This window comes from Nothoprocta perdicaria, unplaced genomic scaffold (assembly GCF_003342845.1).
Source record: "Nothoprocta perdicaria isolate Ctin4 unplaced genomic scaffold, notPer1 scaffold_43, whole genome shotgun sequence".
Lineage (NCBI taxonomy): Eukaryota > Metazoa > Chordata > Aves > Tinamiformes > Tinamidae > Nothoprocta > Nothoprocta perdicaria.
The window spans coordinates 145,960-162,793 of NW_020455677.1; the positions used below are offsets into that span (position 1 = coordinate 145,960).

A 16,834-nucleotide genomic window follows, 5' to 3' on the forward strand; every position below is an offset into this window, starting at 1 on the left:
GTTCATATTTCTTTTCTTCTGGTGTTTATTCCTTTAGCCAGGATTTAGTGTTCAGGACTGTATGCACGGATATAGAGCTCTATTTGCAAGGAGACTGTGGTGTGATGACATTCAGTGTTGCCACACCTAACTTCCAGGCAAATACTCCCAGAAATTTTTGGGAAGGGAAGGATGTTTACCTGAGGAACAAGAAGTGTCTCTGGCTAGGTATTTGTCTGAGCTTGTAGGGTAACTCATAAGTACTAGGTCTTTTCTAGATAGAAATTACTAATGTGCTACAGATTTAGAACTTTGAAATTAAAGACATTTTGCAAAAAAATGCAAGCATTGTAACTTACCTGTGCTCTAGAAAATGATTTAAAAATGGTGCAGCTGAAGAGAGATGATGGAAGAGACTAAGCTGGTTCCACTGCAGTTAGGTTGGTTCCTCATGCAGTGGTAGCTCTTTGGCACAAATGATGGAAAGACAAAAAGATTCACGAGATAGGAAGAAAAGTGGAAATTCTTAACAGTGGAAACTTTTTATTTTAAATATTCTCTTAATCCTAGTGTGATTTTAGTCCATAGTGAGATTAACTGTAAACTTCTGGATTGTTAGATAAGATCTTTTATGGCAAGCCTTTTTCATGGGTTTATTTGGAAAATCCTAGTTTTGTAAACATCAAAGCTAATCAATTCAAAAATGGTTAGTAGATTGGTTATGTTTTTAAGCCAAATTTAGGGAAGGGGGAATGAGGAAGGCATTTTATTCCACTGTCAAATAAGCTTTTTTTCTGTATGAAATTATGACGTAGAGAAAATAGTCTTATAGATAAAAATTTTGCAATATGTATATCTTTGTAAAGCCTTCAGTGGCACAAATAGTGTGGTAACTCGGTGCCTGTATCTTCAAGAAATTACCACAACAGTGTCTTCTCATATAAAAGTTCTTAAGTTGTAAATCAAGCTGTAACATTTGATTACTAAAACTATTTATTTTGGTATAAGTAAATCTTCTTTCTCATATACAGTTTTACTTTGATATTTGAATCTTTACCTGAACTTGCCATTAATGTCTTGTTGTCATATTTATAGTTAGAAATAGCAGACTGAGGCTGTTTATGTAAAGGAATTTAATCACCACACCGTTGCAAGATAGGTTTGCTCCTGTATTATAGAAGCCTAGTAGACTTAATTTACAATTCAGGCCTTTATAAAATTGTAATCCAAATGGCTGAAGTATTATTTTGAGGATTAGTTTTTTACTCTGTAAGTGTGTATACATAAGGAGGGGGAAAACAGAGATCTGAGTTTTCCAGTGGCTTATAGCACATGCGTTAGCTTGTCATTACAATCCATCGATCTGTCAGCGCAGATTCTTTATAAATTGACTAATTCATAGATATAATTGAGGTAATGTAAGTTGTTGTTTTTTGAGGTAGGAGAAAGAACTCCCCTGATGTGTCCCCTCCATCCCTCCCATTTTCTTAGATAAGTTTGTTGAAACTAAAGGGGCTGTGGAGTGTCCCGTAGTGGTGAGTTTGCCGGTCGCTTTGTGCCTCTGTCTCTCCCTGTCCCTTGCCAGCTCCAGCCTTTCCTTTCCTCCCCAAGAGCCCAGCTGGCAGCAGCAGTTTGCAGTGCAAATAAATGCAACCTGTGTGGGTTTGTACAAGTCCTGCTAATGTTGGGGGATTTTACTGGTTCTACTGTGTTCTAGAAGAAATTTTAGGAATTTGGTCTCTTTAGTTTTTTGGTTTTGTATGCCAGAAGGCTAAAATGTGCAAGCTGGGAAACAAATGATTCCTTTCTTACTGTTTGTCTTGCATAATTTTCTAGATTTAACCTTTACAGAGTGAAGCATGGCAAGAAATGCTTCTTGATAGGTAGAATTGCGTTTATATTAATAAATAAACTCTTTATTCTTTTGTTTTAATTTAAAAGAAATGGCTGCAAACAAATGACCTTCAGAAAGAAGTATACCAGCACTTGGCCTATTATGTACCAAAAATTTACTGCAGAGGTCCTAACCCTGCCCCACAAAGAGAAGACCTGCTGGCACAACAAGTTTTGCTGGGACCAATGGAGTGGTATCTTTGTGGTGAAGATCCTGCGTTTGGTTTTCCAAAGCTTGAGCAAGCAAACAAACCTTCCCATCTCTGTGGTCGTGTCTTTAAAGTGGGAGAACCTACATACTCTTGCAGGTACGCTCAGCATTTTTAATTTGCAAGCAAATTCAGATGAAATTACACTCTTCTGAAGAAAAGTGAATGGCACAAATGTATCTTTATAATCACTTTGCAATGCTTCATGGAGGATGGGATTAAAGGAAAATTAAAGTACTACAGATTTGTGAATAGAAAGATACTGATTGGTGTAATGTAGAGTGTTTTTTTGTACAAAAGAAATGAAAAATGAAGAAAGTAGCTGGGTGAACTGTCAATATTATTGCAGGGTGTTAATCAGAAATGCATGGGCAGGTGCATGTGCATATAAATTAAGGTGTTTAATATTAGCTATTAGTGTTGATCCTGTGATATGGATCTCTTTCCTTGACCTGTTCAACTAATGCACTGGAAGCTAAAACAGATATTAGCTTATCCTGCCTTGCCCCTTTCTCTAACTCTCCCCAAAGTATCATTTTACTCAAAAGCATATACGGTTTGAAGAGCACAGTAAGTTACTAATCAATTGCAAGTATTCTAAAAATTCTATTTTTAAGCCAGTATATTAGTAATGTACGGTAATCTCTCTATTCTTCCTTTCTTGAGCCTTCTGTTGTTTGATACCTTTAGTTTGTGCCTTCTCCTGCACAGATTTTTCTTGTCCTGTGGTCTTCTTGTCATGCTCCTGGATTCTAGCAAAAATAATTATTTTTACTTCTGATAGTGAGCTTTTTTCTTTCTTTTTCTGTCTTTTCTTTTTCATAGGTCTGGGTGTGGGTGGGATCTCTGTCTTATTTTAGCATTTCTTTACCTGCCTTCAGTGCTTTTGCCAAAGGTATCAAAGGCTATGAAAGGAATTTCCACATTTTTTTTTTCAATAACACCTGTAGAAGAATTTTACTCTAGTGCTCTCCCTTTTTTAGAAACTTGATACCAGGTGTTATTGATTGAATCTCTGAGTGAGAATGGACTTAAGATACTTATTCAGCAAGTTGCTGCTTTGGCATTTCTGTTTCAGGAGTCAGATGTCATAGTAGTAGTGGATTTTTTTTGAAGTCCCAGCCTGGGGCAAATGGTCTTGGACTGGTGGCGTGCCATAGATCCCTTCAGCTGCCAAGCAAGCTTATTCAGTTTGCCCTCATGCACCCTCTCAGGTGCTACCTTCACAATGTGAAGAAGAGTAGAGGTATCTAGATATTATTAGCTACATATTTCCCTTTGTTTTGAGATTGAGGGCCAAAAGTATCAAAGGCTATGAAAGGAATTTCCACATTTTTTTTTCCAAGTCTGGACCCAAAGAACTGAAAAACAAAACATGAAACTACAATTTTAATGCAAGTCCAGTTGTATTGAGGTCTAGAAGTAATGTGCTAAATATTAAATACTCTTCATTTGAAATGATGAACATGTGGAAATTGTGTTCATTTCTTCTAAACTCCTCCTTTTTCAAGATCAGCAGATCATTATGTGAAATGTATCCTCAACACAAAGGATAAAAACAAAGAAGAAAACCAAGTCTGTTAGTCTATTCAACTTTTAGACTCTTGGAGTCAGTTGCTCATGTTTTTCAATATTTCCTGGGAAGGCATCTGGATGAAATGCATAATTCCCACTCATTCTTTCTACCTCTTCTGCTACTTCTCTCTGTCTACAGATGTGCTTATACACAGGACCTTCTTAGGCTCCCTGACCTCCTGATTGAGAAAATCTTGTCCTCTCTTCAGACAGTGTATAGGGCTAAATTTAGAAGTGAATGGTTATTGTAATCTGTTGCATGCAGAAGTTTTTTTCTTTTTCCAGTGTTCAGTGAAAATAGGTATTCTGATTAGTTAAGACTAAGTAATGCTTGTGCTCTCTTTCTTCTGTTTTTAGAGACGTTGCTTGAGCTTATACAGTTAATTGGTCTGTACATTGTTCTGTAATTCAGCTATTTCTTTGCTTACATACATGCCTCGCAGTGTGTTACCTAAGCAGTTTTTTTTACAGCCTCCTCAGTATTGAGAACACAATTTTCTTTCCTTTATTTTCAGACTCCTTTCTCTATGGAAATGGTCAATTTCGTCTTTCAGAATAATGCATACATTTATCTGAAAACTCACATTGGGGATACTTGAAAATTACCATATTGTAAAATATGAAATAAGGGTGAAAATACTTGTGTTAATACTTTTTTTCTTGCCGTTTTCAGAGACTGTGCAGTTGACCCAACTTGTGTGCTATGCATGGAGTGCTTTCTTGGAAGTATTCATAAAGAGCATCGATACAGGGTTAGTAATGTGATTTAAATCTCAATATAGTCTCTAGTTATTTTATATTTATAAAAAATTCATTGCTTATGATTTAAGAATGTAAAGACAACTTCCACTGTTTAACTATTTTAAAAGGTATAGAATAATGTTGAAGAAACTACTCATTAAAAACGTCCTTTAAATAACTACATGATTATTAGCTTTGAGTAATAGAGAAGTTAACGTAAACTACAACTTTAGGTGTTTGTTGTACTAGTTTGTACTACTAACAATAGTATAGATTATTAGTAGTATAAAGTAAAACTGGTGATGTGGAAAACTTGTAAGTTTTGTCTGTTAATAACTGTTCTTACAAAGAATGCATCTTTTCCTCAGTATGCAACACTGCTCCATGAAATGATTCGTCTTTGTTCTAATTTAAAACATGAGAATCTGGTGCAGCAAAAGTGTTTAGGTCAGATGTTAAACTTGTGATTGTACTTTTATAGTTTAAATGTGGCTACCCATAGGTTAACATACGTTTTTATGTGTCTTAACACAACTAATTTGTTAAATAATTATAGATGACAACATCAGGTGGAGGAGGGTTCTGTGACTGCGGTGATACGGAAGCTTGGAAAGAAGGTCCTTACTGTAAAAAGCATGAAATCAACACTTCAGAGACTGAGGAAGAAGAGGTAATATCCATTGAGATATCATGTCTCAAACACCTTTTTCAAAAGTGTGTGTGGATGAATATATTTTATTTTATTTTTATTGATGGCTCTGGATACCTGAAGTACATTTTAAATAAAGATAAGAGAGATGGAGAGAAATGGCAGCAGTTATTATGTTGCAGCAGGGGGAGAAGCGTGTGACCTTTCTCAGTGGCTGCTGTAGGTGTCAGGTGGAGGCATCCTGGAAGACACAAAGTCAGCATGATGGGATGTGTGCTCCCCATGCGAAAGGGTAACAAGACTGTACACAGGCTCATCATTATGAAATATTTGCCTGCATTTAATGATTTAGGTATCTCAGCACCTTGGAACTTACATCATAAATCATTATCCCAACAAGGCAGGTGTCCGACAAGGTTAGATAGGTAGGATTCCTGCCCTAAGTTTTATGCTAAATATATAGAACAAGGCAATATTTTCCTCTACTCTGCTGTATAATAATATTGGTAAATGGAATAAAGTATACAGTGGTTTCAAAATATGTTTTTGAAGGCATGGACAAAACAGATTTAATGAATGTTGAAAGCAAATTCTTTTAGAATGTGTGCAGAAGTGGAAACCATGAAAGTGAAAACGTGAAGGTGTTTGAAAAGTTGAATGTTCAGAGGAAGGTTTGGATATTGAATACTGGATTCTGTACTTGATGATTTTCAGTGAAGAATTGGGGAAAAAAATAGTTTGATCACTGCTCCTATTCTGTCCTGTCAAATGCAAAGTTATTCAAAGAAAGGCATCATTGAAGATGCTTATATGCTCTTTAACAAGAAGAGATGTAGATTTGACAAAATTTCCTGTCAAGAGCCATTTCATTTCTCAACTACTATGTATTTTTCAGGATCCCCTTGTACACTTATCAGAAGATATGGTAGCAAGAGCTTATAATATTTTTGCTATTACATTTAAATATGCAGTTGATATACTAACGTGGGAAAAAGAGAATGAGTTGCCTGGTCTAGAGATGACGTAAGTATGATATTTGTATTCTGCCTTTGCAAGGCGTGTAGGTATATACCATGGAAGTGTGAATTCTTATTTTAAGTGCATTTTCTGTTTTTCTTAAAATTCTCTTGGAAGAATGTTGCAGACAAGTCTAAAGTCACTTCTAATTTATTTTTCCATTACTTTGTGTCTTTACAACTCCTTCTGTTTGTAGTAGTGGAACTTTTGGGACCTTCCTTTTCTTAAAATATTAAGAGAATTGTTAATAAAATGCAACAGCCCAAAACAAGTGGAAGGTAAATTTCTTAGGACCAGGCAAAATTGCTGAAATTGTGATGGCCAAAATATTTTACACTTCAGTGATCCATTTCATAGATATTAGAAGACTGAGGTGTATTGTAGCAGCAGAGTTAATATGGGTGCACTTGTGATGGTCTGCTAGTAACTTTGATGTGTGAAGAACAACACTACGTAAATAAACAATGGAAGTCAAAAGACTGCATTGAAAATAGCATCGGCATCTAGTTAAACAGTGGTTTTGAGGCTCTAAGATTGCCAAGTTTTTTTATTGTTTAATAAAGACCTTTACATAGGATTGGGGGAAGCAAATGTATGCCAGCTGAATGTCTTAGGGGTTATGAGAAACATTGAATATGCTGCAAGGAAATCTGTTTCCTGTAGTTTCCTGTAGTAGGAAACAACATATTCAGAATTGACAAATGTTCCAGGTTATACTTATACTAAGCTATTGGACTATTGCCACGAGTTTTTTGCTTACTTTGGATTTAATTTTGCTTTGAAGTGAGAAGAGTGACACTTACTATTGCATGCTTTTTAATGATGAAGTCCATACCTATGAACAAGTTATATATACTCTTCAGAAAGCTGTCAACTGCACACAGAAAGAAGCTATTGGCTTTGCCACAACTGTAGATAGAGATGTAAGTAAATACCATGCTGGAACCTTTAATTATACTTAATGTTTATTTTATGACTGCGCTTACTCCAGTCTGTTCTCAAGGAGTGTGATATATGCAAGCGTGCCCTGCGTGTTAGGCCACCCTGCAATTCTATAACTCGTTGGCTCATTCAGGCCAGAGTTAATTCAGGGTGCACATGTCAGTGCAGTTGTACGTCAGGCAGGGTGGATGACAAGGTGGCTCTCCTGCCTCCTGTTTTTGGTCAAGGATGGACAACAGCTTTAGCTCATCCCTTACTGTGCACCCAAGAGTTGAAACTGGAAGAGAACCTGCATGGGCTGCAGGCATGGGAATTTCTTCTCAGGCAGTAATACCAGACAACTGTATAGGGCAAAATCCATAATCAGCTAATCAACTGCTTTCAGTCCAGTGCTCATGGAGCTTCTTGTTTTGTTATTTCTAACCTAGCCCCTGTAATTCTTAGAAGATGGCAGGAAGAGGTAAAGCATTTCTTACAGCACTTAAAAAGAACATGGAGTGCAAAACCACTATGTACTCAGTATGGTTTTAACTAGTATGTTAGCTTTAAAATAAATAAATAAAAAAAATAAAATGAAACACCCAAAAAGACTGCCAGCTCTGTCTTCTGGCTTGTGTGTGTTTCTAAGAAGAGGCTTCTTTTCTTCTGGGGAACTTTGAGAGCCCAACTACATTGTTACTTGTGCATGAGCCTGTAAGCAGCTGCTCTGAAACTGAATGTCCTTTAAGGTCTTGTTTGGTTAATATTTTTGGGGAAGATTTTTCTAAAATGGAATGAGACCATCATTTTGTAATTTTAAGAGTTAAACTTGAAGGAAGTAAATAGAAAATGAAAGTGCTTTAGGTTACTTTGTACTACATTATGTTTTTGTCTACAATCACTAATTTATTTTTGTGATATTATTAAGTATTTATAATTTTTCCTACTGTTCCCTCATTGTGTGCTAGCCGGATCTGATGCTCTAGATCATAGGTTGCACATTGGAGACCAAGAGATACTTCTTCAGTTCTCTACTACTTCTAAGTTTAGTTATTAAAAATAAAAGATAGTACCTGAAATTATATTTTGGCATCAGACTAGAGCTAAAGTTTGAGTAAGCTAGTCTGTCTATGGTACAGCATAAATAAAATAACTCTGTACTTCAACATATGTATTGGCAGTATAGAAAGACTCACGGAATGTGAAAACCTGCCAATTTTGAAACAAACTGTGTACTTATGTAGGTCAGATAAGAGGGCCACTTAGCTTTATTGTCATCTTTTAAAAAGATACTGTCATACATGAAATGCAGAGGTTGCTTTTTGGAAAGCCAGGTGTATAGCTATATACAATACATCTGAAAGTGAAAATGGCATAGAAACAATATTCGCCTGCATCTGAAACCTGTACCTTATCTTTAACAATAATGTAAAATATAGTATTTGAACTGCTTGTTACGAAGTTGGAGGTAATATTGCTACTTTATAAACTTAAAGGGACGCAGATCTGTTCGATACGGAGACTTTCAGTACTGTGAGCAAGCAAAATCTGTAATAGTGGTAAGTGATACTGTCTCTTTTTAACAAAAAGTTTTTCTTAAGATTTTTCTTAAATTTTCTTAAATTTTATTATTCTTGACTTTTCATAATAATAAAAATACTGGAGGTTAAAATGTTTATGGTAGCTCCCACACATTTTTTCTGTTTTAACGTTGTTTGTCAGTTAATAAAATAATACTTCTTTATAAATATTTGTATGAAAACATTGAGATGTTTTTGTGTAATGTTATTTAAGCTGCATTTAACAGTGAAATCCATTGAATTTCCAATGAAATCCTGATAGATGCTTTGAAATATGTAGCTTGCCATGTCTCCTTAATTCAGAAGTCTCAGACTTTGAGCACGAGCTTCGAATGTGAGCTTCTATGACTGCATGTCAGTTCAGATCAGTGAAATTAAGCTGTTTTCTGTAATCTTCCCCTGTAGTAAAAAATTGCCTTCTTATGGCAACCACAAGCATTGAGATGCTGGTAGAATCCAAGTGTGAAACAAACAAACAAAATTCATTATCTGTATTTGTAATACTTGCCTATTACAGAATTTTTCCATTTCAGTTTTATTCCATTCTGTTTCATTCCATTCTTTTGTAGTTTAGCTGTTTATTTTTGGAAACACCCCATGGATGAGCAGCTTTTCCTTGTTGGACAGCTGTTACTTGTGTGTCATGTTGTGAGGAGCAAGTGTGCATGGTTCCCTTAAGCTGTGCATGAGGCTGCTTATTAGTAACACAGAGCAGACGTATACATTAATAAAAGGATGAGGGTGAGAAATTGTTTGGCCTAAATATTGACTAATAATGTCCTTCAAAGCCTTGATAGGATAAACAGAATTAAGACTTTTTTGGTTTTGTTTTGTCCGTAGCAGTGATGTTTGTAATTAGAATGAATGCATTAATATTATAAACAATTTACATTAATCACAGGGGTGTTGTATTTCTGTGCAGTAACGTGTGCTAGCCCTCTGTGTAAAAATTAATGCCTTTTTTCTTCTCTTTGTAAGAGAAACACCAGTCGTCAGACCAAGCCACTGAAGGTTCAGGTTATGCACTCATCTATTGTTGCCCACCAGAGCTTTGGCCTGAAGCTCCTAACTTGGCTTGGCAGTATCATTGGATATTCAGGTAGGCAAACTTGAACTTTGTCAGGACAAGCTGGAGAACATGTGAAGCAGGCTGACTTGAAGCAGTATCTGGAGTACTTATTTCAAATATGCAATATTCATAAAGCTAAGCTATTAATATCTTGTCAAACTTCATTCTGTTTTCTGCTTATAGAGTGCTGCTCTGAACTCTTAAGTTCCATTGGGAAGTGGTTCCCATCCTGCTTTCTGTGCTCAGTTGCTGCTTTCTGCTTACGTGACGTTGAGCAGAATCTGTTTGAGAAATGCTGTCAAATGCTGTATGCCAGCAAGGTAGTTCTCAGCCCTTAGTCCTTTTTAAATTAATGCAGTAAGCTAAAAATAACCAGTCTGCATAGATACAACAAAATTATTCAGAAGTTAGTTGAAGAATGATGCTGAAAGTGAATGTTTCAGATTTGATGCAGTGTTAAGTGGAACAGCAGAGAAAACCCTAGGAGGTTATGGCTTTTGGAAAGATACGAAGCTGAGGTGTTAATTGATATTTGTAAAGAGACTTCTTCAAGGAATCGAAATGTGTGTTTAGGCTACATGGCTACATGTTAGTTTGATTTAGTTCCTCTGTTGTCCTTGGGAATTATAAAGCTGCAAAGACACACAGCTTGAGGGGAAACAAAAGGAAAATATATCCAACTATTGCCAGTATGTGGAAGTGCAGGTACAGTCCCAATGCGCTTAATGTTGTTCATGCATCTGTAAATGTTACCAAGAATTATCAGTGGAGCACTCTCACTGTAACGTTGTATATGCATCCTTCTGTGAAGGTACAGTGTTTGTTCAGAATTTATTGTATGTTAGACTGGTAGTTGAACTAGCCTGAGCTAGGGTGTCAGGTGCAGGTCTCTATACCAGCTCATCTGTGAAAGTTAAGTAGTTTATATTTGTAGAAGTTAATTTTTAAACTTCTCAAAGTTATAATAGCAGTTTGTTCAAGCAGTTTTTGCTGTATATTAATTTAATATATATGAGCATGAAGGAGAGACATGAGGATACTTCATTTCTGTGGTAAGTTTTTCTTTTGATGTACCTTTTAGCCTGGCACTGTCTACCTAATTTTCTTTGAGCACCGTTTTGTGCCAAGTCATTTGTGCTGCTACTCAAGTCGCTGATTTTTTTTAATGCCTAATTACAGCTGTGAAAAGGCAGTTTGAACTTGCTAATGGAAACACCAAATTCATAATTTGCTTTATCTGTGTGTGATGTTTCCAAAATTCTGTAGAGTCCACTTCATTAAATTTGGGTTCCTTTATGAGTCAGAGGAGGAAAAATAGTGTTTGATGGTAAGCACTATGCTCGTGTGCTTATGTCTGTGACCTACACTTTAATTGCCTTATGTACCTTGGGGTACAGTCTTCAGAATATACTTAGAAGTGAAATGCACTTTTTTGGGGGGGAAAAGAAAAGTTTCTCTTTTTTAACAAATGGTAACAAACAACCAGGCTATCCAGGCTGTTTTTAACCAGTCTGTTATCTGTTCTTCTGGAAAATGAACTAAAGGAAACCTACTCCATAAATCCCAAGTTTCCTGACCAGGGTGATATTCCCATGTGAAGGGTTTTTTTGTTTTGACACCCTAGTAAGAAAGATGATGAATGTTAAACTCTTGACAGTGAATAAAGGAAAAGCTATTATGTCATCCTTGTCACAAGTGTGACTGACATCCTTGACAGCAAATACCTGTTCTTTGTGAAAAAGAGTCTCTTTACCATTTGTTGAAGAGTTTGATAGGGTTTCTGTTAATAGCGGGAAAAGAGCTGGATCTGGACTCTGAAGGCAAAAAATTTCTTTAAGACTTCACAGAATATACATATATATATACAGATATATAGATATATAGATATTTTCTTGGTACAATGCTATATATTTTCTTGTGTATATATATATATACACAGCATTGTACCAAGCAATGCAGAACTGTCCAGGCTAAATGCTAATTATACTTATTTGTTTTATAAGTTAGTCAGATATGGGAAGAGGGTTTATGGTTTCCTTTAAAGCAGAGCCATGAGAAAGAGCATTCGTATTCTGCATTCGTTGTGTTATTTGTTTTGATGTTCAGGATTTTGTACACACGTAGACGAAGGAGTTAAGTCATTGCATTGGAAGGTTTCCCAATAGCCGTCCAGCTTTCTATTAATTATACGTTTAGCCGCGTATTGAAAAGTATTAGAAAGGAATACTTTCTTCTGCGTAAGTGAAAGATGGTTATACTTGTATGTGACTAATAGACAACAGAGCTTTTCCATTTCCAGCTTTTGAAACTTCTCAGAGTTGATACTGCCCTATTCTGGTGGAGTATTTTGACTTCTTTGCAATAGCACACATGGTGTAATGCACTATGCAACAATTCCCAAATTTGAAATGTTTGTTGAAAGGCCCTGACTAGCTTTTATATAGTATCCTCATTCACTAAGCTGACTCATGTTTTATTTTACTTTTTTAACATGAGCCATATATACAGTGTAAAATGCGGCTATTTTCAAAATATCCAAAAAGTATCACGAAACTATGTAATACCAATTTTGGTGGGACTTGGGAGTATGTAGGCTTTTGAGGGAGAGAAAAAAAAAAAAAAACCACAGCTGTCTGGTTGCCAAAATATAGGTTAAAGAGCTGGTGTTGAACATCAATTTTGGTCAATATCTTTCAATTACAGTAAAGTTATTCATAAGAAACAGAGTGTACTCATGAAATTCCAGGTAGCAGGTATCTGCATTTGGAATCTTCTGGCTTAAAACCAACAACCACACCCCCTCTCATTCCTAGTAAGGAAAGTCTCTTGTCTTGTATGCCTTTTTTGATGATTTCTCTTCCCTAAGCTGGTTTATTGCTTATTATTAATATGAAGCTTCTGTTCTTCTTGAGAGGTGTATCAAATTAAAAAATTGGTTGTCGAACTAAAATGTTCACAAATGTGTGTATTGTATACTATGAAAACTTGCAGTATGTCAAAAAATTACTATTTTTGTTGAAGGTATAATTAACTTTAAATTTATTTGATTATTTCTTTTTGTTAAGATGGTCTTCGTCGAATACTGTGTCAGGTTGGCTTACAGGAAGGACCAGATGGTGAGAATTCTTCTCTTGTGGATAAGCTGATGCTGAGCGATTCTAAGCTGTGGAAAGGTAAGTTTGCTGCAAGTTCAGGGAAATGCTGAGGGATATCATGCATGTTATTTTCCATTTGCTGCACCTGTTAATATTTGATCATTTTTGCTGTGGTACATTGCAGATGAAATTACCTGTATAACTATAGTTTGTCTCTTCATCATGAATTTTAAAATACATTGAGGGCAAAAACATAAGGATGCTGTTTGGCGCTTTTCTATATGCAATATTTCATAGCATGAATTTTTGACCTAACTTGCTATGCAGATGAAAATGCCATTTCAAGGAAAATTGGACGAACAGCAGAGCAAATTTGCTTTACACAATCTCAGTATCTAGATCATGTCTCATCACTCTTGCACAAGTGCCCTTTCTCAGGTGCACGCATGCCTTTCCTCTTGCTTTCTGGTACTCTCTTGCCAAGGGGCCCGTTCTCTTGCACTTTCAAGCACTTTAGTGTGCTCTTGCTTGCTCTTGCATGTTCTCTCTTTGCTTTAAGTGCTGTTCTTCATCTTGCACTGCCTATCAAAGCAGTTTTCTGCTCAGAAATGCAGCCTTCATTCATGCAGTAAGAATTCACATTTGTAAGTGTTTCCATGATGTTCTGACAAAGCATTTGTTCATAATATGTAATTTTTATTGATAGGTGCTAGAAATGTTTATCATCAGTTATTTATGAGCAGTCTGCTTATGGATTTGAAGTACAAGAAACTTTTTGCTATCCGCTTTGCAAGAGTAAGTATTTTTCTTAAGAAGACATTGAATGCTTAAATGGTTGAGCCCAGAGAGTTTAGCCAGCACACAGAGCTTCAAGGGAGCTGCTCTCCAGAACTTCTTTTGGTGGGTGGGAGTGTGAAACTCAAATGAAATGCTGGCTGCTTTGTTTCTGTCCTCAAAACTTGTGCTATCCCAGCCTTTCACCTCTCAGGAAGGACATGAGCTTTGTAAGTTCCCCAGAATTAAGGCAGATGAGATGCTTTTTTTTTTTTCCCACAGTGAGTGTAGGCTGTAACTTCTTGAGAGCCAATTGTTCCCCACTGTTGAGGTGCCCGCTGTCCCAGCACTGCTCAGAATCAGTGTTTGCAATGCAGTAATGCTGATTGGTATTTCTGCAGTAACTAGTACTGAAATGCTTTGTCAGCACTACAGAATTGTATTTACTGCTAAAATAACTTTTTCACAGTAAAGGCTAGTATTTCACTTGCTACTTAGGAAAATCAATGAGTAAGTCCCATGCCTAAGCAGGACAGGTGTCATGTTCTTTGTATAACATTTCAATAATAATGAGAGTTACTTGTCCCTTTATCACAGCATTAGTTTCCCAGAGCACGCATTTAAATAAAAAAAACAGGTCAGTGTGGATTAGAGGTGAATTTCCCCTTGTTGTTTAGAATTACCGGCAGTTGCAGAGAGATTATATGGAGGATGATCACGAACGGGCAGTATCGGTGGCTGCTCTGTCTGTCCAACTCTTCACTGTACCTACTCTGGTGAGTAGTACCTGTCTTTCTTTTAAAAACTGATAGATGGCACTCCTTGCCTTTTTTTGCCTCCTTAATAGAACTATGAGCGATTGCAGAGTGATTTTATGAAAGATGACCACGACAGAGAGTTCTCAATTGCTGACCTCTCGATACAGATATTCACAGTGCCTTCTCTTGTAAGTACTAAAAGACCAAAGAAAAAAAGGAAATCTTTTTTTTTGTTGAAAGCCACGTGAGGCTATTGAATCCAGAGAGTGTGTTCTCTAACATTAATGCAGTGCAAACGCAAGACGTTGATGCTGCAAAGTAGTCAAAGCTGTTTACAGAAACTGCTGTGGATTTACAAGGTTAAGTATGTGAGTGTCGTGAAGTTTTGAATCTGACTTCCTAGAGCGGTTGGAGATTTTATTTTTGAGGCATTAAATGTTTATGCATGGTCACACACCCAGTGCTTTAATTACTCTTCATACTAGGTCACAGTTACTATTTGCAGAAATAAAACTGTATGGCTTATATGCTACAGTTTTAGAGCATACCATCCTGGTGCAGTTTTATAAATGATTGACTGTATCTTTATGTTAATCTTCTGTCTACACAATTGATTTTTGGAGATCTGGAAACTTTGGAAATGAAAGTCAGTTTTGTTATAGTTGGAATGGTTTCAAAATGAGTGCCTTTGAATCTTGCTAATACTGAAGTCAATAATTCACTATGGCAGTTATGGTACTGAGCAAAGTGTTTTTTTCTAAATGGTACTATTTTCTAGATTTGCTTTATTACACATCTAGCAGGTGTCTAATAACACAGATAACTTGGGTATTTTTCAGGAGTTTCCTAAGGATTGTAGCACTCGTATAGCAGCACTTTCATCCCCTTTTCACTGGGCTCTTGAAATTATTTAAAACTTTCGGCCCCTTAACATTTCAACATTTTCAAAATTCTTTACGTGATTTAAGAGTTAGCTGTCAAGCAGCTGAGATGGATGGATTTGGGGCAGTTGTCTTGGTGGTGATGGTGTCTTACTCTTTTTTTCTGTTAACCACTAGATTCTTCCTCCTCCTCTTTCCCTATGTCCTGCCCTACCCTGGGCATTTCAGAACCTCCATCTGGAGTATCATTAGCAAGTGCAGAACCCAGAAGCCTCAGTCAACAACCACAGTATCATGGTGTTAGATCAAGGTGGCCAATGTGGAATCTACCAGCCACATAATAAAATATCCATGGGACCCGAGAGCCACAAGACTCATCCCATTTTCCTTGGAGAGCCAGCAGAAAAGGGGATTTCTGGAAGTGCTCCTATGTAGGAGATGGCAGCGATTTCCTCAGGGTGCCCTGTTCTGTTGCAGGGCTGGGTTGGCTTAGGCAGCGCATGGGAGGCAGTTCTGCAACATCAGCAGCGTTTGTGGTGCCTGCTGGCTCTTTCCTGCAGCACGTGCATGTGTGCTGTAACCCCTGATAGGAATCATAGGGCATCTTGCATAATTTTCTCTTGGAAATCCAACTGTACAGTTTTGTAGGAATGATGGAGCCTCAGGCTTTTCACCATTGTCCTTGATAGTTGACAGACAGAAAACAGAAGAGCTGTCCTTGTCACAAAGAGCTCACACTCATATTGTTAAGAGACAACAGTTACTTAAAGGAAGGTACAAGTTAACAATAATATAGTAGGTTAGCAACAACCTAACAGTAGCTGAACTTCTGTAGAATTTTTCTTCATCAAAATAGTTGCAAAAGAGATCTTGAATTATGGTGATTTTTGGTCAGATTTTTTAGTCAATATTTGCAAGCTTGACTTTTAATAATTAAATCAGAGGAACATACTGACATTACAACTGTTTTGGGTAAAATGTCATGTATGAAACTGGTCACTAGTGTCTTTGATTTACAGCGAATTTCCATTTACTTTGTCATAGGCTCGAATGTTAATAACAGAAGAGAATCTCATGACCACTATCATCAAAACTTTTATGGACCACTTAAGGCACCGTGACATCCAAGGGAGGTTTCAGTTTGAACGATACACTGCTCTGCAGGCTTTCAAATTCAGACGTGTTCAGAGCCTTATTTTGGATCTCAAGTAAGTATATTAACTGTGTGCTGATTTGATAAATCAAAAAAAAATGGAACTAACACTTATATTTGTTTCTAATGTACTCAGGTATGTGTTGATAAGTAAGCCAACTGAGTGGTCAGATGACTTGAGGCACAAGTTTCTAGAGGGTTTTGATGCCTTCTTAGAATTACTCAAATGTATGCAGGTATGTAAATCTATAAAGTACAAAATATGCAGAACATTTTCTTATAACGACAGGTTAGCTTTCATGATTTAGAAATCGATCAAATTTAATGTAACTTCTATTTTATGATAACTTGAATTGAGCATAGTTGTTGAAATCATGTCACGTTTGCCTGAAAAATAAAATATCTTGCCCAGCTTGATTCGTTTTGTTGCTGTAGGCAATAAAAAGGCAATACAAGGTAATAAAAAGGAAAATCGGTTCAAATGAAAACATGACAGGCTAGTCACATTTTGTAGCTGTACAGGTATGAAAGATGCATTTA

At 36.6% G+C, this 16,834-nt stretch overlaps 1 protein-coding gene across 2 annotated transcripts in view; it reads left to right on the forward strand.

Moving 5' to 3' along the window:
* Nucleotides 1–16,834, forward strand: part of UBR2 (ubiquitin protein ligase E3 component n-recognin 2) — a 46,595-nt gene that overhangs the window by 1,941 nt on the left and 27,820 nt on the right. Inside the window, exons 2-13 of one of the 2 annotated variants that reach the window (XM_026046296.1) lie at nucleotides 1,921–2,180; nucleotides 4,330–4,408; nucleotides 4,954–5,067; nucleotides 5,942–6,069; nucleotides 6,848–6,986; nucleotides 8,481–8,543; nucleotides 9,543–9,663; nucleotides 12,699–12,806; nucleotides 13,435–13,523; nucleotides 14,180–14,278; nucleotides 16,186–16,349; nucleotides 16,431–16,530. In XM_026046296.1, coding sequence (XP_025902081.1) covers nucleotides 1,921–2,180; nucleotides 4,330–4,408; nucleotides 4,954–5,067; nucleotides 5,942–6,069; nucleotides 6,848–6,986; nucleotides 8,481–8,543; nucleotides 9,543–9,663; nucleotides 12,699–12,806; nucleotides 13,435–13,523; nucleotides 14,180–14,278; nucleotides 16,186–16,349; nucleotides 16,431–16,530 — 1,464 coding nt within the window. Of the gene's footprint in view, nucleotides 1–1,920; nucleotides 2,181–4,329; nucleotides 4,409–4,953; nucleotides 5,068–5,941; nucleotides 6,070–6,847; nucleotides 6,987–8,480; nucleotides 8,544–9,542; nucleotides 9,664–12,698; nucleotides 12,807–13,434; nucleotides 13,524–14,179; nucleotides 14,279–14,349; nucleotides 14,449–16,185; nucleotides 16,350–16,430; nucleotides 16,531–16,834 lie in introns of both variants that reach the window. The other variant, XM_026046297.1, reaches the window with a different exon arrangement.